A 26,933-nucleotide genomic window follows, 5' to 3' on the forward strand; every position below is an offset into this window, starting at 1 on the left:
GGGAAGCAGGCATCTTTAGCAACCACGATAAGAGCCGCAAGCAGCTTTTCCTTCCTAACCCACCCAGACTTGGAGACAGAGACAACCGCTGTCTAATGAATGTGACGTGTGGGGCCCAGCCACTTACCTCCCTGCCAACAGTGGCCACTGCCTCCCGGCCCTGCGTCCTTCCAGAGGGGTGTGTGTCCCACAGCCCCGGTCTCGGCGTCCACCTCTGAAGCAAGCAGAGCATGGTAAGGATGCTGCGAGGCAAGTTCTCGCCATGGCTCCACCATCAGCCAGCGTGGCAGTCACCTGGAGGGCTCGTGAGAGCGCAGCCAGCGCGGCCGCACCCCGCAGTTCCAGGCTCAGCGGGTCTGGACGGGCACCCGCCATTTGCATTTGCAACGAGCTCCCAGGATACCATGCTGTGGAGACCCAAGTTCGAGAACGCGAGATCTAAGTCAGCAGCTGTCCACTGTGGGCTGCAGATGCAAATGATAGGAGGAGGTTTTGAAACAATACCAGAAACCAGATCAACCTCTGATCACCTGAATCGGCCTCTCTGGGGCCCTGGTGTTTTAAGTTTTCTAGGTTATTTTGTTGTGTGGCTCGTGTTGTCATTCAATGCTAACTCCATCGACTCAGGATACTGGCCATCACCCGAGGGGAGGTTGGTAAGAATGCCTGGAGGAGTAAACAGGAGCCTTTACTACAGTGGGCATTGCTCCCTTCCAAAGGAAATGCTTAAAAAACAAACAACAACAACAACAACAAATACTATCTATTTCACCCAAAGAGTAACTCTGAAGAAACTATGCCACAAGGAAAGACCAAAAACCCCAAAACGGTCAAGGGAGAGCACATCCCTGGAAAGAGATTAGGTCCCTTACGTACACCATCTTTTATTTCCATGACACTAGGTAGTACTTCCATTATCCCCATTTTGTAGATGAGGAGATCAGTGTTTTAAAAGGTGACTTCCTAGTCAGGATTGTGATCTGACATTTGAACTTGAACTTCAAAGCCTATGTTCCCAAATCCCTCAGCAGCCCTGACTTCCACGGGGATGGTGAAGGAGATCACTGTTTACAATACCTCCTCCAATTCCGTCCACCGCAGCCTTCTGCAGACCTTCTGGCTGGCCGACAGCCTCCTGCCGTCCCAGACCAGGATGGCAAAGGCCAATGGGCTATAACAGTGTTCTCTGAAAATATAGCAGTCTAACAGCAAGTGGAAGCAGATTGGGTCCAGCACACCTATGAGTGGGACTCAGGTTGGGTATTTCTTCTTTTTTTTTTTTTTTAAAGATTTTATTTATTTATTTGACAGAGAGAGAGATCACAAGTAGGCAGATAGGCAGGCAGAGAGAGAGGGGGAAGCAGGCTCGCTGCCAAGCAGACAGCCCGATGTGGGGCTCGATCCCAGGACCCTGAGATCATGACCTGAGCCAAAGGCAGCGGCTTAACCCACTGAGCCAGCCAGGTGCCCCAGGTTGGGTATTTCTTAAAGCTCTTCCAAAACGACTCACAAAAAACACACAGAATTTCCAAATTTAGAAATTAAGTTGACCGCCCCTCCCCATGGAGTGATTGTGAGCGGGAACCGAGGTAGCGAATGGAAAACACATTCTATAGGGCAAGATACACAATAAATTGCAACTTCAGGAATCCAAGAATAGACGTAGTCATCACAAAGAGTTCGGTTTCTCATCACAGACCCTTCCATTGCTTTGTCTTCTTGAACACGGTGAAATGTTTTTCTGCAGATTCCCAAGTTGTCCATGTGCCATCAGAGAAAGAGGAGGGAGCAGAGCTGATGAGAGCCCTAACGAATGTAAGGGACAGAGAACATACGAGGGGACCCTGTGTCCCCAGTCACTCTTGCCCACACACCAGTTTGTAGCTTGGTGGTGGCCACTGGTCACGCAGATCCCAACAGCAGCAGACATACTTCCTACTGACCTTTTTAATGCTTCATGAAGTCAGACTCTATGTCAGAGCCCTAAATCCATTTTGCCCTTTCTCACCTTCTGCCACCTCCCTTTCAATGACTATTTTCCTCCCCCTGTGAGAGCTGGAGCTGGAGAACCCAAACCTTCCCATTGCTGCCTCATTTCTGTTGCATTTCAAACCACATCCCAGTTCTGTTTATGCTCCATCATTACGATAAGCTGTCTGCCACAGAGAATCCCTTCTACCACCTTTTCCTTCTATTTGGAAGGTTTCCTAAAATCAGTCATCACCTCTTGAATATCAGTCTTCATACTCTACCAAGACCTCAAAACATCGGTTGCATTTAAAAGGCCATCTCAGCAAATGGAGATGATGATTTCCTGATTTCTGCATAACTAATCATACTTGTGATCCTTTTGAACAGGAAGGATTCAGTTATGGGGTCATCCTATCGCAGTAGACTGGGCGGAGCCCGAGGTGGAGGTGGACGAGGACACAATGTCCTCCGTGAAAATCCTGTACGTGAGAAATCTGATGCTGTCTACCTCGGAAGAGATGATTGAGAAAGAATTCAACAATATTAAACCAGGTAGGACATACCAGAGAAGATGAAGTTTTTGAGATGTACTTTAAAAACACTTGGGCTACCGATGATTTCCCGTGACTTTAAACAGAATAGCTTTCCTTTAGCATTCTTCTAATTGCATGTAGACTACAAAAACCATAGACCAGCCCTAGGATTAGAGAAAAAGGGACACATGGTCCTAAAACATTCATTGGCATCATTACTCTACAGTTATCTGTGTGATTACTTAATTAACACACAACTTCCTTCACTAAACTGTAAATCCCATGAGGGTTCTTTGGCTTCTGTCATCTCCTCAGCCCCAGTCTCTGGGCCTGGGTCATAGTAGATGCTCAGTAAATATTTACTGTGTTGAGGAATGTATAACCAGAACTATATCGAAGTCAGGGTTTCTCACCCTCAGTGCTCTTAACATTTTAGGCCAGATAATCCTTGGTCGTGGGGGCTCTGTCCTGGGCATTATAGGAATTTTAACTCTATCCCATACCTCTACCCTTTAGATGCCAGTAACACCCCCCAAGATGTAATAGCCAAAAATGTCTCCAGACACTTACTCTGGAGGGCAAATTTGCCCCCATTTGAGAACCACTGGTTGAATGGAATATGATTGTTACTTCAGCTACATAAATAGGGAGATGAGAATTAATTCCAAGAAACTCATTTGGGTGAGGAGGAAGGGAAAGGAACAGAGGGAGATGGAGGGGGATAATTATTGCTGCTCATCTTGTCAGTACTTTGTAGTATCAGTTTTATACCATGAGATTCAGACCTCATTGCTTTTTTCTCCTGTAGGAACTACGATATTGAGACAGGTTAAGCATTTCAGGAAACAATGTCCAAATGAGAATTTTCCAAAGCCAGTTCTGCAGAACATTAATTCTGTGGACACTTAGTAGATGCTACTGATAAAAGGGGTCCATGGTCAAATCCATAAACACAAGATTCAGGACAATTAAACAGATTCTTTTTTTTATTGCAGAACTTATCAGAGTCCTTAACCTTCTAATGTGCTTTGAAAGTCTCCAAAGGGAAATGTAGGATGGCTCCTTTCCCAAATTTTTGGACCATGGGTCTCTTTTTGGCCAACCATCTTGTGGAATTAACATGTTTGGGAACACACTCTGGCCTAAGTTTATCACTACGATAAAATTTTTCCACTTTCATGGCACAAGTCACCCTAGGATATAGGTTACTGTGGCACTTCCATTACTGTAAAGGTGGGAAAACCAGAACACAGAGCAGTTACATTGCTTCCTCAGGGTCATACAACTATTAAGTGGCAAATCCCAGATTTGAATCCAGGTCTGGCTAAGACCACGTTCTTAACCACCTGGAGATCTCCCTGCCCCATCCTCATTCCTCTCACTCACTCATTCATTCAACTATCATCACTTTAGTAGCTCCTATGTGCCAGGCACTGTGGGAGGAGTGAACAGGTGTAATGTATGTGTGGAAGGAGTTTAAGATGTTCCAGAAGAGTGGACACACACACCACCCTCCAGTGACTTAGCCAGTTAAGTGTCCAACTCTTGAATTTGGCTCAGGTCATGATCTCAGGGTTGTGAGATTGAGCCACGCATCAGGCTCCATGCTCAACAGGGAGCCTGTTTGAGATTCTCTTTCACCTTCTCCCTCTGCACCTCCCACCCCCACCCTGCCCAGCTAAATGATACTCCAGAAGAATAACAGCCATGACAGCCTATCCTTGGGGCACATATAAGATTCATGTTTAAGAGAAGTGACTTGTGAGCTAAAAAACATTAGAGGAATATACAGGGTAAAGCTTCATGACATTGGATTTGGCAACAAATTCTCTGTATTAAAAGTCCAGGCAACAAAGAAAAAATAGATTAATTGAACTACACCCAAATTAAAAACTGCACCAGAGGACACTCTCAACACTGACAAAGCAACCCACAGAATGGGAGAAAACATCTGCAAACAATACGTCTACCAAAAATTAAATAAAAATTCCAATGTTTATTTGTCCAATGAACAATGTTGTGCGATTGCTGTAGACACAAGGTCAACACTCACATTAAAAGATGTTCAACGTCACTCGTTATTCACCTGGGAAATGCAACTCCAAAACATTGCCCACTGGCCAAGATAACAATCGCAGTAGTAGTAGCGATCATCAAAGATGACACAGATGCTGGGAGAAGTTGGAACAGAGAGAACCATGTGCCCTGTACATGGAAATACAAAATAACGCCATCACTGGGGGAAACGACACCCTGGGTCCTGAAGAATAGATAATCACGGTGGCTACCCAGGGACAGGGGAGAAAGGACTCAGAAATGATTATTTAATAGATCCAGGGTTTCAGTTTTGGTTCACGAAGAGGTTCTAGAAACACATGGTGATGACAGTTGCAAAATATATATCTCCCTTTTATCTAATTAAAACATTACCATTTTGCTTTGTTCTGTTTTTGCTTTTTGGAAAAGGCTGGAATGAGAAATGACTCAAAGACTGCTTCCTGTCCTAGTCCTCTGGTCATCAGTTTATCCCATTAAAGGGAGACATGAGCTCGTGTCGTCCTAGTTATAGTGAAAATAATAAATGCAGGCTCTCTCTCCCTCTCTCCTCCTCTCCCCTCTCTGGTGGCACAACTCAGGGCTCTATAGTGATGTGTGGCTGCTTCTTGGCACTCCACAAAAGAATATAAACTATAGAGGGTAGAGGACTAGCAGACACCTGCTGTATTAGGAAGAAAAAGTCAGAGCTGACTAGTTTATTTTCCAGTGGAAAGGGTGTGTTTATACTTACCTAGGAAAATTTCCAGAGAGAATAGGAAAATAACCCCTTAAAAACCATATTGAAAGTTTGGATCCCTCAAAGGAGCCTAAATATTCCTGGCAAATATTTGACCCTATTATTTTAACCCTGATTAACCTAAAAATACTCTACTGACATTCAGAGAAATAACTGACGATCAGAACAGAAACTGGGGCTGAAAACCTCAGTTTTTCCCCTGTGTAGCCTAAGGCCATCTGCTGAAATTCCAATTATAGTCATTCTACAAAATCTGATTTCCCTAAAACAGTTTCACATCCGAATCACCAAGAGGGCATAAAACAGATTGCGGGCTCTTCCCCCGGGCGTTTCTGAATCAGTGGGTCCAGGGTGGGGGTTGGGGAGGCCGGGCATTGGCATTTCTCCTGAGTTCCCGGGGGGGGGGGGGGGGGGGAAGCTGAAGCTGCTGCTCTGAGAACCATGGCCTTCGGATAGCAGCGTGTTTCTCATCGGGTAATTGATGCATTGCTGACAAGTGGATCATGAATTGAGTAATATTTTTGCAGTTCCCCACATTACGACTTTAGAGTCTTTTACTTCGTTGCTGATGATGACCGCTGTTATTTTATGGCTTCTGCCCTCTGCCAAGTAATGATCCATCAGTAAACAAACTCCTACAGACTGAAGAAGGGCCATACCATCATAAGCCACGTGGTGAACACTATTGTAGGGAAAACCACGCTCCCTTTCTAACTTGTTTCATGAGGCTAGATCTTCATTCATTAAGATTTCCAAAGTCAGGTGCAGCTGAACAGCCTAGCTTAAAAATCCAAGCCAAGTTCGTTACCTGCGAGCAGAGCTGGGGGACACTTAGATCCATAACCATCCGAAATGCCACCTAACGAATATGAGTGCTGGAAGCTGGAGCGTGAATTGACTGGTAATATTTGCTCTTCCCATGTATTACTTGTAGAGCAGCCTCTGCACACACGGTACTAGGTAGGACCTGGTGATGATAATACCAGGACGCCCCTAAACCAGATCCTGTTCTCGGGGGGCTAACGGTCAAGAGGAGCCTTGATGAAGGACAGCACTGAAGAATGAATGGAGCCAAGACTGGAAAGATAGAGACCCTCATTGGCCTCCCCTTTCACTTCTCAATGACCAGGATAAGCCATGGGGTTAGGTCACGGTAGTTACCCTACCCGACCCTGAAGGACTAAAGAGACGGTGCTGGAAGGTCAGTTAATTCCACGTCCCCTGCTTCATGGTCTCAAATACCTTCATGTACTTCCTTAGCCTTACCAGACAGTCGTGCCCTGGACAATGACTGCCATAAGAAGTCAAGGGTTGAACGCTGAGGGATGAGAGGATTACCCCAAGTTTTTCAATGATCCCTGCATTACAGCTCTGCCATCATTCCAAAAGACAACTTACAGCCGTCCAACCATTGTGGGAGAGTAAAAAGTCAAATTGCCTTTGTGATCTTGAATCTAACAGGATAGATAACTGAACCTTGATAGGAGAGGATAAAGGAGAAACCTTATCTGCTCTTCTCGTCCTTCCTAGGGAAGGGTCCCATCGTAGGTTCTGTGTGGTGATTAGGATAAGAGAAGGAACCCAGTCTCTCGAGACACCCCCGAGTCAGAGTCACTAAAAGACAACTGGGGGCACCTGGGTGACTCAGTGGATTAAAGCCTCTGCCTTCAGCTCAGGTCATGATCCCAGGGTGCTGGGATCGAGCCCCGCATCAGGCTCTCTGCTCAGCAGGGAGCCTGCTTCCTCCTCTCTCTCTGCCTGTCTCTCTGCCTACTTGTGATCTCTGTCTGTCAAATAAATAAAATCTTTAAAAAAAATGTTTAAAAAAAGATGACAGTTGGCATGCTAAACAGTTAACTGCTAACAAGTTACACAAGTGTCCGTTTCACCTTCACTCCAAGAAGAATAACTTATTCTTGAGACTGTGTAATCAACAATATTCTCTAGCAACATTTTAATAATAAAATGTAAGTTTCAACTGTTCTGGTAAAACTTTTTTTTGTACATGTTACCATCAACATATGCAGCAGTTCCTCTATATAAAAATAGATTAGGTTGATTTGTTATTTTTTTATTACACAAATAATAAGCATTGCAAATGTTTGCAAAATACCAAGGCATATAAATTAAAATATGAAATTTCCCTTTATTCTCTCCAACTTTTCTCCCCATTCCTGAAGTAATCTCTATTTTAACAGTTTGGTCTCTGTCTTTCCAGTTCTCTTTCTGTGAGTATATCCTTATTTATGTGTGCACATATGTGGGTTGGGATTTTAAAAACATAAATGTTAGAGTATTAAAGTTATTATTTTACAAACTTTTAAAATTTAACAATAGGTCTTAAAGCTTTCCACGTAAGTATACATAGGTCTATTTGTTCTTTTTTTTTTTTTTTGAAGATTTTATTTATTTACTTGACAGAGATCACAAATAGGCAGAGGCAGGCAGAGAGAGAGAGGAGGAAGCAGGCTCCCCACTGAGCAGAAAGCCAGAGGCGGGACTTAATTCCAGGACCCTGAGATCATGACCTGAGCCGAAGGCAGAGGCTTTAACCCACTGAGCCACCCAGGCGCCCCCTATTTGTTCTCTTTAAATACTCACATTATTTTATATGAATGTATTGGGTATAATCAACCTCATGAGAATGGACTTTGAGTGGTTTTATTTTTGCTATTTTAACAGCGGTAAAGTTATGTCTTTATGCTGATCCTTTTGCTTCTCTAGCACTCCAGGAGTGCTTCTATAAAAGACATTTCTCAAGGTAGAGTTAGTGGATATCTACATTGTTTCCAACATTTAAATATTATGAACAGGATTGCAAGGAACTGTCTTGGTTTTCTGATATTCTTTCAGAAACCACTTTTTTATAAAACATATAATGTACTATTTGTTTCAGGGGTACAGGTCTGAGAATCTTCAGTCTTACATAATTCACAGCACTCACCATAGCACATACCCTCCCCAGTGTCCAGAATTACTTTTTTTTAATCAAAAGAACATCAGATAAGCAGTTAAGAAATCTGCATTTGGGTTCCTAGTGGTGTCAACTCATGAATCTCACTTCCCTTGTCAGAACCCTAGGTTCCTAATCTAAGTTAAAAATACTTACATTAAGGCCAAATAAATTTTTTAAAAAGCTTAAAGTAAATCATCACTAAAGTCTTTCCTAATTCTAAAGTTTTAGTCCATAAATCAAAAGATGAAACATTTTTCTGGGGAAAAGCCATAAAATTTTAAAAGGTAATCGCCTAAGTAGAGATTAATAGGATGTCCAGTAGTTAAATTCAAATCAATTCAATGAATATTTCACTGAGTATAAGTTACTATCTTTTACATTTTATGCCAGACAAAGTAAGATAGTACTTCTATCCTTAAGGATCTTATAACCTAGGAAGTGGGAAACACAATCCATAACTAACAATAAGGCAGAATATAGGGCATGTTAAAAAAATACAAATAAAACTTCTGTTGGATGTGTTGAATTGTAAACCTGGACCTAGTGAATATTCTCACTAAGAGCTTAGCTAAGTAGTTAGTCTCCCAGAAAAAAAAAAAAAAATCAAATCATTCTCAGGGCTTTCTTGGTTTTTGCTAATGGGGCTACTCTCCATTTCTAGGTGCTGTGGAGAGAGTAAAGAAGATTCGAGACTATGCTTTTGTGCACTTCAGTAATCGAGAAGATGCAGTAGAGGCTATGAAGGCTTTAAATGGGAAGGTAAGGTAGGACAACACGTACACACACACACACACACACACACACACACACACAGGTTTCACCCAAGTGTGTTGCGTAAATTTTATTCAGAAGAACAATCCCGCAAGTCTGTGTCCCTCAGGCTTTCTCCACTTCTGACAAGACTGCCTAGGTCCATCAAAGATGAACACAAGAGAAGTGACAGAAACACAGTGCAGATGTGGCTCATGTGTCTGGCTCTATCTCTAATTTGGGGTGATTTGAACCAAGTCCCTGGCTCTCAATTTTCCTACAAAGTGGGTGATTGGAGTACATTATTTCAAGGCATTTTTCTCAGGCCCGGTTTTCTCTCATTACTTGAAGAGATTATCACCTCATTACTGCAGTATTTTGGAGGTTGAAGACCAGAAAACAGGCCAATTCTGTTGTCATTCTGCCCTCAGAGTCTGCCTTTCCTACTCTGGAAGGCTCTGGGTCTCTTCCCCTTGCCAAGAGTGGGGTGGGGGAAAATTAGCTTCTAAAAGCCTTTCTCCTGACTTGTACATAGAAACCAAGATCATATTTACTTGTCAATGGCAATAAACATTAAAATCTTTCTATAGACCACTTACTTTGCTAAACAATGTCTGGGACAAAAAAAAAAAAAATACTTGTTACCAAGGTAGAAGTCTACAGAGGAATAGAACGGGTCCACAAACATCTTTCATAGTTCAGCCAAATAAGTTCAGTTTCATTACATTTATAGATAGAGAGGTGAAAAAGTCCGAAGGAATCAGTAAATCTTCATGGAGATGAGACGATGGTATCCATGAGAAGCGATAAAAGTTGGACAGAATTCCCAAAGGGAAAAACCGCAGAAATGGAGAGGCAATCTCAGAGACTCGGAATTTGGAAAAAGCAGGAGATGACTGAGGAACAGTGAAAATTGACCGATTCGGTTAGAACATCATGCACGTAGGGCCATGTCGCCCGTCTGGCTTTGCACAGTTAGTCCTAACGGCAGACAGATGGTGAAGGGACTAAGAACAGAAGGGTGAGTGTGGAGGAGGGAACTCAAGAGAGGTGAAACCGAAGCTCAGAGCACCACCAGAGTCAAGGCAATGGGGTGGGGGGCAGGAAATGTAGTGGAAGCCTCACGGAGAGAGGGCTGTGTAGAGCAGGTCTCCTTGGGAGAAGTAGGGATCTTTGGCCCCAGGACACAGCCAGGGGCTAAGGGAGCACCTCTGGAGCACATCCTTTAGTCACACGTGGCTGGGTTTAGGGGCCAATCATATGTTTGGGCCCTGGAGGGAAAAAAAAACACACACACACTGCCTCCAAAACACGAAAACTGTAAAGCAAAAATTGAATGCAAATTTAAATACATGTCCATGAAGCAAAACATGATTTAGTCTTCATTGGTGATTACATTTAGTATCATAAAATTGTTACTACCTTGAAAACAATCTGTAGGTTCATTTCTCAATTTGAAAACATTCCTGAGGATACATGACAGTTGCTGAGAAGGGACTGTCAGTAATAAATTATGTGCTAAATAATTACATTGAAATAATCACAATGGAAAAATATTCAAATAGTTCCCAGTTCTTACAGTTAGATATTTTTACAGCAATGTGTATATATCATGAGGTTAAATATATATTCAATATCTTAAAATATGTACCAAATATTATATCTAACTATAATGTTGTATGGGAAAATGAAAAGTAAGTTTGCCTAGGAACTATGTAAGGCTTGAGTATACATATGCATATTAATAGTTGACCTATTAGACAGGGTGAGACTCAAAAGCTTTTTGTGTATTGGAGTAATAATCACATACAATTTAGGGAAATGAATGTACTAAGAGTTGCAATCTTATGGAGTAGGAAGAGAGGTATCATTGGAATTTTTTGAAAAGCTATTACAGTCACGCAAATAGGAAGAAATAGGGCTTGATCAAGGGCAGGAATACAAAGTAGGAGAAAGCGCCACACAGGGCTATGGGGGATGAATTCAAAACATCCAGGAAATGACTGGATGTTGAAGTGAGCAAGAGTCATTGGTTTTCAATATGGGAGACCAGGATGACATGGTCAGGGAAGGCAGGAAAGGAAACCTATTTAGAGAGAAAGTTGATGAACTGAGCTTTGCATTTGATTGTTCATTTGTTCTGGAAATCCTTGTGGATGTCTGTGATGTGCAAGGAATTTTGCTGGGCTTGGGGATACACCGATTAATAAGATGTCGTCCTATCTCTTGAAACATCTAGACCAAATAACTAAAATACAATAGTGAGTTTAAAACACTATTACAGGGACAGATAAACACAGTACAAAATCTATTACTAAATCTGACTTTGCAGTAAAGAAACATTCCATTAAAAATGTCTCTTAATATGGAAGGACCTAGAAGCAGAGATCTATTTGGGTGTCTCACCTTCCTCCAGACAGGACTGAAGATAATTTTTTTTTATTTTTTTAATAAACATATAATGTATTATTAGCCCCAGGGGTACAGGTCTGTGAGTCGCCAGGTTTACACACTTCACAGCACTCGCCAGAGCACATACCCTCCCCAATGTCCATAACCCCATCACCCTCTCCCTACCCCCTTCCCCACGGCAACCCTCAGTTTGTTTTGTGAGATTAGAGTCTCTTATGGTTTGTCTCCCTCCCAATCCCATCTTGTTTCATTTATTCTTTTCCTACCCCCCAAACCCCTCATGTTGCATCTCCACTTCCTCATATCAGGGAGATCATATGATAGTTGTCTTTCTCTAATTGACTTATTTTGCTAAGCATAATACCCTCTAGTTCCATCCACATCATCTCAAATGGCAAGATTTCATTTCTTTTGATGGCTGCATAGTATTCCATTGTATATATACACCACATGAAGATAAAAATTCTTCTATGTAAGACCTCTCTGTTCCTTTGGACACTCAGATCTGTTTCTTCTAGTAACATCGACACCAGTGTGAGATAGTTGAATTTCATCAGGATTCTCTCTCTCAATGTATTCCAGCTAATATGTTAAATACTGGCTCCTGCTCCTAGAAAATCAGGCGGATATATGAAACTAGGAACAAGTGACAACCAGGAAGCACAACTTTGGCCAGCAAGCCTCAATGGTCTCAGAATCACGGAGCACTCACAAAATGGCAAGCAGCCATGACAGGGAATTCTGGAGGGAATGCTTCATATTACTTGCTTTATTTATAAAAATAGAGGCTTATACCTGTCTTACACAGAAGAAGCTACAAGTGCTTCCTCACAACACCTTGTCCCATCAATAAGAACCACCTCAATCCTTCAAGCATTTGTTGAGAGACATCTTTGACTCTTATGTACGCAAGCCATATGGAAAAGTGAGTCATGCGTGTAGCTCTCCCCGCAGCCCTTCTTGCCAATATCTGGATCTGTTTGCAAACTGTCCAAAACTTGCATTAGGAAAACAAACAAGCAAAACCTCTCCAATAATCCTTGAGGACAAGTTTTAAGAACTGTGCGACGAGAAATCTCAGTACTGCCCCTGCCATCCCAGCCAGTTCCCACCACTTTTAAGCCTGTCTTCTCTTCCAGTGAAAACTTACCTTTCAAGTGGCTGCTCTAAGGAGTAAATCATCTAGCTGGCAGGTGGCCTAAAAGATCTGACAAGGCTATCCCTGCCACAGTGTTAACAATCGACAAGATTTCCTTACTGGTTTCCTACCAACTTCCCTGTGCTGTGCTAAGTAATAGACATTATATTCCACCCATTATTAACCTAAAATTTCTTAAAATTATGTAATATGTAACTTCAAACATATATCACATAAAACTTTCACATAATTCTCTGTCACAGGGACTGTATCACATCATTTACAACCTGAATGTCAGGGCTCGGTGCCCAGTTTGTTCCCATCAAACCTGTCACATATTATATGCAATTCTCCAACAAAACCACTCAGGAAAACTCAACTGGCACATGAACATGAACCCATGAAGAGACAAGATATGTATAAGTGAGACCGTGACCAGACCATCAAATTGACTAACACCCAAGAGACCAGGGCTCAGGCACAGTTGGCTGTCTTTATATCTTCTCATGTTCCTTCTTCTTTGTTCTCTACAACAGGTGCTGGATGGGTCCCCCATTGAAGTGACGCTAGCCAAACCAGTGGATAAAGACAGTTACGTTAGGTACACCCGAGGCACAGGTGGAAGAGGCACCATGCTGCAAGGAGAGTACACTTACTCTCTGGGCCATGTTTATGATCCCACCACAACCTACCTTGGGGCTCCTGTCTTCTATGCTCCTCAGGCCTATACAGCAATCCCCGGCCTTCATTTCCCAGCCACCAAAGGACACCTTGGCAACAGGGCCATTATCCGAGCCCCTTCTGTTAGAGGTAATGCTCATCAACTCTTGCTCTAGAATAACTCTACAATTTCAAATGATGTGTATTGCCACAGCCTTAGACAAATGGGATGGACCCACTGGGAGAAAAGGACTGGGAAATCATTTATGAAAAATCAAGAATTATTGTATCAGTAGTTGTCCTTCCATAAAAATCTTTTTTCACATTACAACTGGTTACTGAAAAAACTTGGTCAGAACATAGCACAAATGGGTCTAATGCATACATTTGATCATTGTCTGGGCCCATAAAATTTGTGCAGACTAAGTAGTTAGCTTTTCCCTTATCACTGGACCACTATACTGCAGTCATATGGGACTCATTAGAAAACCCAAGTGAAAACAGGATGGTCCAATGGAAACCAATTATCTCAAATAGCAAAAAACAGGTCAAGGCACATGTATATTTGAGGGTAACTCAGTGGCATCAAATTCATACATAATCACAAAATATCATACGTATTCTAACAGATATATGAGATACTTTCAGCTGACATCGCCCCAGAAATACATGCTGTGCCTTCTAAAAGGCCACACTGTCGAGAAAATCAACCTATTTCTCCAGGATATGGGGAACTAAATAGTAAAGTCCAAATAGAAGAAAGACTGACTACCAAACAATAAATCTTTCCTATATAATCCTACAGAAATTCCAAGTGTTCACCCAGTTCTCTGGGCTCAATTCAAAAAATATAGACATTAAGGAAAGCATTTTTATTTTGAATAAACTACCTTGTCTCTGCCTAATGGGATCCTTCTGAATGGTTCTGCTAGGATAGAGTTAATGCCAAAAGAATGCCAGTTCTGTCTTCCAAATAGGACACCACTCTGGGCAATTCGGCAATGAATTGTATTTAACTCTATCCTTGGGTTTTACTTAGAAGCAAAGGGGCATATCCAGATTACTGTGAAAACAATTATCTTACTGTGTTTTGCTATTTTTCAGGAAAACTGAATTGACCATCCTAGAAGCTCTAGTCTTCAACAGCCTTAAAAGTTCCATAATCATAATAAAATCACTCCACCCAAAATTATAATCATCAGGTTTTCCTCCAGGATATTTCTCTATGTGATAACAAATTATGGCATTGAAGTATTATGCATTTATAATCTGAAATCATATTGTTAAATAATCCATACATTAAATATAAATTGTCAACCAGTTGTAATGTAGGAAAAAAAAAATTTCACTCTAAGGGGAAAAACATAACAAGAAAGGAATCAAAGAATGATATTCATGGATGAAGGGTAATCAATTTAATTTTTTTATCACTTTACACCACCAATAGGAAATCAAAGTAGTAACATGGCAAAACAAAAAATCAAAAGGAATCTACTAATGAAACTCAGTGGAAATAAAAGCCTCAAATTGTCCAAACATAAAACAGAAAATAGTGAACCGATAAACATGGTTTCTAAATGGTCAATGTTTCCCAACCAATCATTGGGGTTGGGATTATTGGGGAAGCTAGAATTCATTTCTGATCTACTGATCAATGATAAAAAATGCAAGACTTATTTTAATACATGTGGTCATACCATGCTGGGATGTTTAAATACCTTCCCAACATTTATTAGTCTATAGAGAAATGTCAACAAAAGGTCAACTGAAGATAGAAATTACAATTTTTTTCTCTGGGCCAAAGTTTTAAAGTTGCTCATGTATTTATCAGTAGCTTTGACAATATGGCTTTCTTCCACAGATTTAAAAAACAAAAACAAAAACCAAGACACTTACTATGAACTCTATATTGAGTTTCATTACATTAGAATCCTAGAGTTTTCTATGCATCTTGAGGGCAATGATCAATGTGACTTGGGCTAACTTTTCCATTACAGTAAGATTCAGGGTGATCTTCTGGTGGTTTGATTCAGTTTAATGCCTTCTTACATTCCTAGAAATTTACATGAATGTACCTGTAGGGGCCGCGGGAGTGAGAGGACTGGCTGGCCGGGGCTATTTGGCCTATACAGGCCTGGGTCGTGGATACCAGGTCAAGGGAGACAAGAGAGAAGACAAACTCTATGACATGTTACCTGGAATGGAGCTCACCCCAATGAATCCTGTCACTTTAAAACCCCAAGGAATTAAACTTGCTCCCCAGGTAGGTAATGTTATTCCAGAGATAAGTTTCCTTCTGTTGGGCCAAAGACCATTCACATTTGCCTTTCATCAAATGATCTGACTTGATCCCTCCTTGGGCTATTGTTTGGTTTGGTTGGGTTAAAGAGGTCAAGTGACCAATCAGCATAACATACAGCGAGAGAATGCTGCCCCTTGAGGGCCACTGTTCCATCACAGGCTTTCTACTATTTCCTAAATAATCTGAACAAAATGGAATGTGAGGATTCTGAGAGCTATTAAGAATTATCAACTGATATCTTACATGAAAATAAAATGAAGCAAAGACCCTATTTCAAAATAAACACCTGCTCTGTAGGAGTTGGCTAATGGGGAGCATCATGACAGGAAATGAGTAGGACACTTAGGACATCTTCTATGGGAAACACTGTGTGAGAGAAAACACCATACCACCCCTGGTGATGTCGTGACTTGTATTAACGATAAGATGCCGTCGGTCATATCCCATTAGGTCTCCCACAAGGATTTTGTTTGGGGAAGGACATGATGGTGACTTTGTAATGCTTTCATTCCACAGCCCCAAGTTTCCATGTTTCCACATGAGGCTGTAGTTTTTATTATTGGAAAATTAGAAGTTATAAAAGCTGTTCCAGGGTGGAAAGTGAATAACAGGGTTAAAAATAAAACAAAACAGGATCTATGTCAACCCTGAGCCTGTTGCCTGGGGCTGTGCAGTCTGCCAGGCTCTCTGTAGAGACACTGGCTGAGGAACTGATGCCAGTTGTTCAGAGATACAGTTAGGAGATCCCAAAGGAAACATCCTTACTCCAGCCCCAAAGGGATAAGCCCCAAATGCATGGAAGTAGCCTTCTGATTGTGATCAAGCAGAAAGCATGGTTTTCTAAAAGCTCATCCTATTATTTTTGTAGGATCAATGGGGATCTTGTACATACAGATTAGTTCATCTAAGGTTTCTGCTAACCCTACCCAGTAAATTAAAAATAAGGATGCCTAGTAGAGTGGCACACAGCACTCATTTCTTTGATCAAAAACCATCTATTGGGAGGAGTCAAGATGGAGGAGAAGTAGCAGGCTGAGATAGGTAGCAGGAGATCAGCTAGATAGCTTATCTAAAGATTGCAAACACCTACAAATCCAATGGGAGATTGAAAAGAAGAAGAACAGCAATTCTTGAAACAGAAAATCAACCACTTGCTGAAAGGTAGGACTGGCGGAGAAGTGAATCCAAAGCGACGGGAAGATAGACCGCGGGAGGAGGGGCTGGCTCCTGGCAAGCAGCGGAGCAACGAGCACAAAATCAGGACTTTTAAAAGTCTGTTCCGCTGAGGGACATGGCTCCAGAGGCTAAACCAGGGTGAAGCCCACGCGGGATCAGCGTGGCCTCAGGTCCCGCAGGGTCACAGAAGGATCGGGGGTCTGAGTGTCGCAGAGCTTGCAGGTATTAGAACGGGGAAGCCGGCTACAGAGACAGAGCCGAGGAGTGAGCTCTAAACTCGGGGTTACCTTGAACCGGTCGCAGGCTCGGTCAGCTCGTAGAGAGGCTGGAGGCCAGGGTGACGGGAGTAATTGGGCGCTGTTCTCTGAGGGCACACTGAGGAGTGGGGCCCCGGGCTCTCGGCTCCTCCGGGCCGGAGACTGGGAGGCCGCCATCTTCATTCCCGTCCTCCGGACTCTACGGAAAGCGCTCAGGGAACAAAAGCTCCCGAAAGCAAACCCGAGCGGATTACTCAGCCCGGCCCCTGGTAAGGGTGGTGCAACTCCACCTGGGGCAAAGACACTTGAGAATCACTACAACAGGCCCCTCCCCCAGAAGATCAACAAAGAATCCAGCCAGGACCAAGTTCACCTACCAAGGAGTGCAGTTTCAATACCAAGGAGAGCAGAGAAATTCCAGAGGATAAGAAAGCAAAGCATGGAACTCATGGCTTTCTCCCCATGATTCTTTAGTCTTGCAGTTAATTTAATTTTTTTTCTTTTTCAATTTTTTTTCTCTCTTCTGCCAAATTTTTTTTTAACTTTTACCCGTTTCTTTTTTTTTAAACGTGTTTTAACTAGATTATCTAATATAGATATATATTTTTTCTTTTTATATTTTTTCTTTATTCGTTTTCACTTTTTAATTGTTTCTTTTTTTTTCTTTCTTTCTGAATTTCTTTTTATCCCCTCGCTCCCTTCTCACGATTTGGGATCTCTTCTGATTTGGTTAAAACATATTTTCCTGGGGTTGTTGACACGCTTTTAGTATTTTACTTGCTCCTTCATATAATCTTATCTGGACAAAATGACAAGGCGGAAAAATTCACCACAAAAAAAAAGAACAAGAGGCAGTACCAAAGGCTAGGGACCTAACCAATACAGACATTGGTAATATGTCAGATCTAGAGTTCAGAATGACGATTCTCAAGGTTCTAGCTGGGCTCGAAAAAGGCATGGAAGAAATTAGAGAAACCCTCTCAGGAGATATAAAAGCCCTTTCTGGAGAAATAAAAGAATTAAATCTAACCAAGTTGAAATCAAAAAAGCTATTAATGAGGTGCAATCAAAAATGGAGGCTCTCACTGCTAGGATAAATGAGGCAGAAGAAAGAATTAGCGATATAGAAGACCAAATGACAGAGAATAAAGAAGCTGAGCAAAAGAGGGACAAACAGCTACTGGACCACGAGGGGAGAATTCGAGAGATAAGTGACACCATAAGACAAAACAACATTAGAATAATTGGGATTCCAGAAGAAGAAGAAAGAGAGAGGGAAGCAGAAGGTATATTGGAGAGAAATATTGGAGAGAATTTCCCCAATATGGCAAAGGGAACAAGCATCAAAATCCAGGAAGTGCAGAGAACCTCCCTCAAAATCAATAAGAATAGGTCCACACCCCGTCACCTAATAGTCAAATTTACAAGTCTTAGTGACAAAGAGAAAAGCCTGAAAGCACTCCGGGAAAAGAAGTCTGTAACATACAATGGTAAAAATATTAGATTGGCAGCAGACTTATCCACAGAGACCTGGCAGGCCAGAAAGAGCTGGCATGATATATTCAGAGCCCTAAACGAGAAAAACAGGCAGCCAAGAATATTATATCCAGCTAAGCTATCATTGAAAATAGAAGGAGAGATTAAAAGCTTCCAGGACAAACAAACACTGAAAGAATTTGCAAACACCAAACCAGCTCTACAGGAAATATTGAAAGGGGTCCTCTAAGCAAAGAGAGACCCTAAAAGTAGTAGATCAGAAAGGAACAGAGACAATATACAGTAACAGTCACCTTACAGGCAATACAATGGCACTAAATTCATATCTCTCAATAGTTACCCTGAATGTTAATGGGCTAAATGCCCCAATCAAAAGACACAGGGCATCAGAATGGATAAAAAAACAAAAACCATATATATTTTGCCTACAAGATACTCATTTTAAACCCGAAGACACCTCCAGTGAGGGGGTGGAAAAGAATTTACCATGCTAATGGACATCAGAAGAAAGCAGGAGTGGCAATCTTTATATCCTATCAATTAGATTTTAAGCCAAAGACTATAATAAGAGATGAGGAAGGACACTATATCATACTCAAAGGATCTGTCCAACAAGAAGATTTAACAATTCAAATTTCTATGCCCCTAACGTGGGAGCAGCCAACTATATAAACCAATTAATAACAAAATCAAAGAAACACATCAACAATAATACAATAATAGGAGGGGACTTTAACACTCCCTCTCTGAAATGGACAGATCATCCAAGCAAAAGATCAACAAGGAAATAAAGGCCTTGAATGACACACTGGACCAGATGGACATCACAGATATATTCAGAACATTTCATCCCAAAGCAACAGAATACACATTCTTCTCTAGTGCACATGGAACATTCTCCAGAATAGATCACATCCTGGGTCCTAAATCAGGTCTCAACCGGTATCAAAAGATTGGGATCATTCTCTGCATATTTTCAGACCACAATGCTCTGAAGCTAGAACTCAATCACAAGAGGAAATTTGGAAAGAACCCAAATACATGGAGACTAAACAACATCCTTCTAAAGAATGAATGGCTCAACCAGGAAATTCAAGAAGAATTGAAAAAATTCATGGAAACAAATGATAATGAAAACACAACGGTTCAAAATCTGTGGGACATAACAAAGACAGTCCTGAGAGGAAAATACATAGCAGTACAAGCCTTTCTCAAGAAACAAGAAAGGTCTCAGGTACACAACCTAACCCTACACCTAAAGGAGCTGGAGAAAGAACAAGAAAGAAACCCTAAACCTAGCAGGAGAAGAGAAATCATAAAGATCAGAGCAGAAATCAATGAAATAGAAACCAAAAAAGCAATAGAACAAATCAACAAAACTAGGAGCTGGTTCTTTGAAAGAATTAATCAGATTGATAAACCCCTGGCCAGACTTATCAAAAAGAAAAGAGAAAGGACCCAAATCAATAAAATCAGGAATGAAAGAGGAGAGATCACAACGAACACCAAAGAAATGCAGACAATTATAAGAACATACTATGAGCAACTCTACGCCAACAAATTTGACAATCTGGAAGAAATGGATGCATTCCTAGAGACCTATAAACTACCACAACTGAACCAGGAAGAAATAGAAAACCTGAACAGACCCATAACCAGTAAGGAGATTGAAAGAGTCACCAAAAATCTCCAAACAAACAAAAGCCCAGGGCCAGACGGCTTCCCGGGGGAATTCTACCAAACATTTAAAGAAGAACTAATTCCTATTCTCCTCAAACTGTTCCAAAAAATAGAAATGGAAGGAAAACTTCCAAACTCATTTTATGAGGCCAGCATCCCCTTGATCCCAAAACCAGACAAGGATCCCATCAAAAAAGAGAACTACAGACCAATATCCTTGATGAACACAGATGCGAAAATTCTCACCAAAATACTAGCCAATAGGATTCAACAGTACATTAAAAGGATTATTCACCACGACCAAGTGGGATTTATTCCAGGGCTGCAAGGTTGGTTCAACATCTGCCAATCAATCAATGTGATACAACACATTAATAAAAGAAAGAACAAGAACCATATGATACTCTCACTAGATGCTGAAAAAGCATTTGACAAAGTACAGCATCCCTTCCTGATCAAAACTCTTCAAAATGTAGGGATAGAGGGCACATACCTCAATATTATCAAAGCCATCTATGAAAAACCCACCTCAAATATCATTCTCAATGGAGAAAAACTGAAAGCTTTTCCGCTAAGGTCAGGAACACAGCAGGGATGTCCATTATCACCACTGCTATTCAACATAGTATTAGAAGTCCTAGCCTCAGCAATCAGACAGCAAAAAGAAATTAAAGGCATCCAAATCGGCAAAGAAGAAGTCAAACTATCACTCTTTACAGATGATATGATACTATATGTGGAAAACCCAAAAGACTCCACTCCAAAACTGCTAGAACTTGTACATGAATTCAGTAAAGTGTCAGGATATAAAATCAATGCACGGAAATCAGTTGCATTTCTCTACACCAACAACAGGACAGAAGAAAGAGAAATTAAGGAGTCAATCCCATTTACAATTGCACCCAAAACTATAAGATACCTAGGAATAAACCTAACCAAAGAGGCTAAGAATCTATACTCAGAAAACTATAAAGTACTCATGAAAGAAATTGAGGAAGACACAAAGAAATGGAAAAATGTTCCATGCTCCTGGATTGGAAGAATAAACATTGTGAAAATGTCTATGCTACCTAAAGCAATCTACACATTTAATGCAATTCCTATCAAAGTACCATCCATTTTTTTCAAAGAAATTGAACAAATAATCCTAAAATTTATATGGAACCAGAAAAGACCTCAAATAGCCAAAGGAATATTGAAAAAGAAAGCCAAAGTTGGTGGCATCACAATTCCGGACTTCAAGCTCTATTCCAAAGCTGTCATCATCAAGACAGCATGGTACTGGCACAAAAACAGACACAGATCAGTGGAACAGAATAGAGAGCCCAGAAATGGACCCTCAACTCTATGGTCAACTAATCTTTCACAAAGCAGGAAAGACTGTCCAATGGAAAAAAAGACAGCGTCTTCAATAAATGGTGTTGGGAAAATTGGATAGCCACATGCAGAAAAATGAAATTGGACCATTTCCTTACACCACACACAAAAACAGACTCAAAATGGATGAAGGACCTCAATGTGAAAAAGGAATCCATCAAAATCCTTGAGGAGAACACAGGCAGCAACCTCTTCGACCTCAGCCGCAGCAACTTCTTCCTAGAAACATCGCCAATGGCAAGGGAAGCAAGGGCAAAAATGAACTACTGGGAATTTGTTGAGTTCAAAAGCTTTTGCACAGCAAAGGAAACAGTCAACAAAACCAAAAGACAACTGACAGAATGGGAGAAAATATTTGCAAACGACATATCAGATAAAGGGCTAGTGTCCAAAATCTAGAAAGAACTTAGCAAACTCAACACCCAAAGAACAAATAATCCAATCAAGAAATGGGCAGAAGACGTGAACAGACATTTCTGCAAAGAAGACATCCAGATGGCCAACAGACACATGAAAAAGTGCTCCACATCACTCGGCATCAGGGAAATACAAATCAAAACCACAATGAGATATCACCTCACACCAGTCAGAATGGCTAAAATTAACAAGTCAGGAAATGACAGATGCTGGCGAGGATGCAGAGAAAGGGGAACCCTCCTACACTGTTGGTGGGAATGCAAGCTGGTGCAGCCATTCTGGAAAACAGCATGGAGGTTCCTCAAAGAGTTGAAAATAGAACTACCCTATGACCCAGCAATCACACTACTGGGTATTTACCCTAAAGATAAAAATGTAGTGATCCGAAGGGGCAGGTGCACCCCAATGTTTATAGAAGCAATGTCCACAATAGCGAAACTATGGAAAGAACCTAGATGTCCATCAACAGATGAATGGATAAAGAAGATGGTGGTATATATATACAGTGGAATACTATGCAGCCATCAAAAGAAATGAAATCGTGCCATTTGCAATGACATGGATGGAACTCGATGGTATTATGCTTAGCGAAATAAGTCAATCAGAGAAAGACAATCATCATACGATCTCCCTAATATGAGGAATTTGAGAGGTAACATGAGGGGTTTGGGAGATAGAGAAGGAAAAAATGAAACAAGATGGGATCAGGAGGGAGATAAACCATGAGAGACTCTTAATCTCACAAAACAAACTGAGGGTTGCCAGGGGGAGGGGACAGGGAGAGGGCGGTGGGCTTATAGACATTGGGGAGGGTATATGCTATAGTGAGTGCTGTGAAGTGTGTAAGCCTGACGATTCACAGAGCTGTACCCCTGGGGCTAATAATATATTATATATTAATAAAAAATTAAAAATTAAAAAAAAAGGAAATTGGCCATGGTTTATAGGGATATGTAAGGAACCACCTCTCCCAACTAACTAATGAAAGTTCTTTATTTAGTCTCTGAATCTCTACAAGGACAGCTTAGAAATTGCAGGCGATGCCACCACAAACAAACACAGATAGAGCTTTAACAACCCCATGGCAGGGTCAAGGTCATCAGACAAGAGCCAGGAGACCAGGCATGCCCAACAGAGTCAGGAGTTAGAGTCCATACTCTCTGTGCACGTGTTTGCACGACAGGCTCAAAGAGGCAGGCAGAATGTCTGCCAGCTAAAGCAGTCTACTGGTGCCCAGGACCCTCCGGGAACATTTTGTAGACAACAAGAGATGCTACAGAGCCAAGAGTCGTAACAAGCAGAAGTCATCAGAGGATATAAGAGCAATCTACAGATTTAATAAACTGGAAAATGCCTGTGATTGCAGATGGATTCGTGTCAGAACCAATGAGATAAGAAGTTCCATGGAGTCAGCCCGGGGCACTGTTCTGTCCCCAAGTCTTATTCTTCTCACAGTTAGGCCTTGTTTTGCAGTTTCCTGAACCTGCTGATTCATGGGAGCACTGGGGCTGGTGGGTCACTGAAAATGACTGCGGGATGAAAAAAAAAATCTTGCCTTGAGACAAGATTCAGCTTGGAGTAGTGAAAAAGGCAGAAAAAAGCATGCAGGAAGATTCTAAAACTCAGATCTTTGTGAAAACAGCCAGAAGTGATATTTTGCCAAATAAAGACATTGCAGCTGTCCACATCCATCTATTAATGCTCACCAGTAACTAATAACCATTAAACTTTTTAACTCAATTTTTTATGAAAATGTGAAGTTAAAACCCTATGACAAACGACATGAAGTAAGTATATTCCTAGGTTATTTTCTCTAAAACATAAATAGAAGGATTGATGGTAGTTATGAGGAAATGCAGCCACGGAAGTGCTTGAAATGTCCAGTTTTTAATGGAATAAATTCATCAAACAAATCGTAAAGTTAAACTATTGGTAAAAAAAGTTATAGCTAATGAACTCAACTAAAAACATATTAGAATAAATGGTGTGAAAATGATTTTTGTGAATTAATCGACATAACATTTTAAATGGAGTTCAAGTTGAGTTCATCTTAAATTTTATGAGTCATTAAACCCTGTGGCATTTTCTATTTTCTTAACATTAGCTTAAATGCTGAAGATTAGAGTTTAAAACCCTGAAAGCTGGAGAAATCATGCAAATGTGACATTTGAAAGGGAAATCACTTTTTTTTTTTCACTCCCGTAGATATTAGAAGAAGTTTGTCAGAAAAACAACTGGGGACAACCAGTGTATCAGCTGCACTCGGCCATTGGACAAGATCAAAGACAACTTTTCTTATACAAAATAACCATTCCTGCCCTGGCCAGCCAGAATCCTGCAATGTGGGTAACATCTCCAAATTCCTAATCTTTAACGCTTTTTAGAATAAGAGTCTCTTGTAGATCAAGTGTATTTTATCACTACCCCAATAAGCAAAACACTTGGGTCTACTGCTCGCTCGTGTTTCATTAAACACAAACGCTGAGATGTGTAGTTGGGACGTATGTGCCCAGGGGGGTCTGACATCTCAGAGGCCCTGAATTTCACACAATGTAGACTTCGCAGTGTAAGCAACCAGTAAAAAAGTGCAGACATAAAATGCAACAGGAATCGGAACTAGAGTCCATTCTTTTGTGTGCGTAGTATTTAGGTTGAACCATATGAAATTGCCATTTTATCCATGACCACAGCCTATGTGAGGTCACTTACATTTTGGATCAAAGTCCTCTCTGTGGGTGAGTATTGCCGCCAGGAGCCTGACTGGGTACACGTTTTAGAAACCATTCTGTTTCACATGTACCTTAGAAAAGCCATGTGGTGAGTTCCAGGTGTGCTCCAGGAATGTCCTCTCCGCCCCCGCTGTCGTCCGCGCATACACCTGTAGAGGTCTTCAATGCAAAGAGAATGAAAACCAGGCGGATAAAATTCCATCATCTGCAGCTCTTAGCCCACGAACAGCGACTTGGGTTTTGTCCCATCTCAGCACCTCAAAGGTAACGCCTGACTCTGCCTTGCAGCCACCCCTTCACGCCTCCGAAGCTCAGTGCTTACGTGGATGAAGCAAGGACCTACGCGGCCGAGTACACCCTGCAGACGCTGGGCATTCCCACCGACGCGGCCGATGCCCCCACCGCGGCGGCTGCCGCCACCGCCTTCCCAGGTGGGGAGCACGGCACCCTACCCGGGGTGTTTGAGAAACAGCCCCCCCCCACCCCGGTACCCTGAACTCTGAGAGTTTTTTTTAACTCAACCACAGTAAATCCAGTTACACATTCTGTGACCAAAAACACGGGGCAGATGCGGGAACCATCAAAGTAGGAGATAAGAGTGAGCGGGGAGTAGAAGAGGGGTCTAGCCAGCTGCGTGACCTTGAAAGAACCAGTCTCTGTCCCTGGATGGGTGGGGTTCTGACTTTCTCGGTCAGAGAGTTCGGAACTACCTAGCAATAGTTGTTTATCTGCCTGCCAGGCGTTTCCCTAAATGCTCAGCGTGGTTAATTACACCAGGAAAGGTCCTGACGCTGCAAGCTGCAAGAAGTAGGCTGTAGCGTAATGGCTGGGTGCAGCGGATGGAACCCAGGGCAGGAATGATGAAGGAAAGGGGCCAAGTCAACTGGCTTTTAAGGAGTCCTGGAACTCGAATCTTTGACTCAACCTGACTTTTATTGCTTTGCTTTCTGGAAGAAATGTGTAGATCACATTTTTCTTTCTTTCTTTCTTTCTTTTTTTTTTTTTTTGAGATTTTATTTATTTGAGAGAGAGAGAGAGAGAGAGCGTGAGCGAGCACAAGTGGGATGAGAGCCAGAGGGAGAAGCAGACCCCCTGCTGAGCAGGGAGCCCCGTGTGGGACTCTATCCCGACACTCTGGGATCATAACCTGAGCTGAAGTCAGACGCCCAACGACTGAACCACCCAGGCACCCTAGATCACGCATTTCTTAAATTGTTTTAAGTCAAAAACTGTGTGTATGAGAGAGACAGAGAGCTAGCAAGAACCTTTCAGTATGTAGATAATCAGCTTTCATTTATCTGTCCTATAATTTTGGACTGGAGCCTATGCTGTTTGTTCAGAAGAAAGCCTCTCTGTAGATCGGCACCCCTTCAGGGTCCTATTTAAAAGGCTTTCCCCCATTTGTTATGTACCTACAACAAATGCTAATAATTTAAAAAATGAACCCTCTAGAGATTAAAAGTGACCAGATAAGAAATTTGTTTTGTAGATCCTTCCTTAGCAGTTAGCTTGAATAATCCCATTCTTTTTTAGCAACCAAAGTTCATTTCTTTTGAAGACATTGGCCACTCCAACGTGTCACTATGTCAACGGACCTCCCTTAAGACCAATTCAGAGATCTGGCTGGACCCAGACACAGGGCGTTTCTTTCAGTCCATTCTGTCATGTGCTGGTCACATTCAGGCGTGAGAACTGCTGTATTCCTCTCATCTGTAACACCTGGGCTCACTCTCACTTTCTTTTGTTTCTCAAAAACTGCAAATATGCTTTCCATCCCGGCAACTAAACACGTTTCACACATGAACACGACCTCAATTCCAGCTTTGTTCCAGAGAACAGGGGGAGGATGGGTCGTGCGCCCCCAGGAGGTTACCAAGGCAACAGCTGCCACCACAGAGGGCAGGTCCCCTGGGCTGGACTGGGGCCATCAGTCCCAGGCTTGCTTTCCACAGAATGTGGTGTTGACGTGTCCATCTACTGGGGACCTATGCCAGGGTCTCTCGGTTCCTGGAGAAGGTTGAGCCCCTGTCTCATGGAAAGCTGCTCCCCAAAGACAGCTAACTAATGTACTATAAAAATAAATGAGCCCCTGTCAGAATGTTACAGTTTGCTTGCACATTGGAAAGGATTCGCTTTCACCTAAGAATGTTTGATCTTGTCCTCTCTCCTGTTTGTTCCTGCAAGAAGTAGAAAATATTTAGGGCATGAGAGTTGTTCTGGGAATGCCTAAGAATTTGAGAGCCTCTCTTAAAACTTTGCTGTGGAGTCAAGCAAAGAATAATAG

General features: G+C 41.8%; 1 protein-coding gene across 2 annotated transcripts in view; it reads left to right on the forward strand.

Moving 5' to 3' along the window:
- The window catches only part of A1CF (APOBEC1 complementation factor), an 80,965-nt gene that overhangs the window by 52,562 nt on the left and 1,470 nt on the right, over positions 1-26,933 (forward strand). Inside the window, exons 6-11 of one of the 2 annotated variants that reach the window (XM_032883006.1) lie at positions 2,359-2,523; positions 8,916-9,013; positions 13,091-13,364; positions 15,272-15,477; positions 24,126-24,262; positions 24,938-25,080. In XM_032883006.1, coding sequence (XP_032738897.1) covers positions 2,359-2,523; positions 8,916-9,013; positions 13,091-13,364; positions 15,272-15,477; positions 24,126-24,262; positions 24,938-25,080 — 1,023 coding nt within the window. The remainder of the gene's footprint in view (positions 1-2,358; positions 2,524-8,915; positions 9,014-13,090; positions 13,365-15,271; positions 15,478-24,125; positions 24,263-24,937; positions 25,081-26,933) is intronic. The other variant, XM_032883007.1, reaches the window with a different exon arrangement.

Source organism: Lontra canadensis, unplaced genomic scaffold (assembly GCF_010015895.1).
Source record: "Lontra canadensis isolate GAN:19392208 unplaced genomic scaffold, GSC_riverotter_1.0 scaffold85, whole genome shotgun sequence".
In the NCBI taxonomy this organism is placed as follows: Eukaryota; Metazoa; Chordata; class Mammalia; order Carnivora; family Mustelidae; genus Lontra; species Lontra canadensis.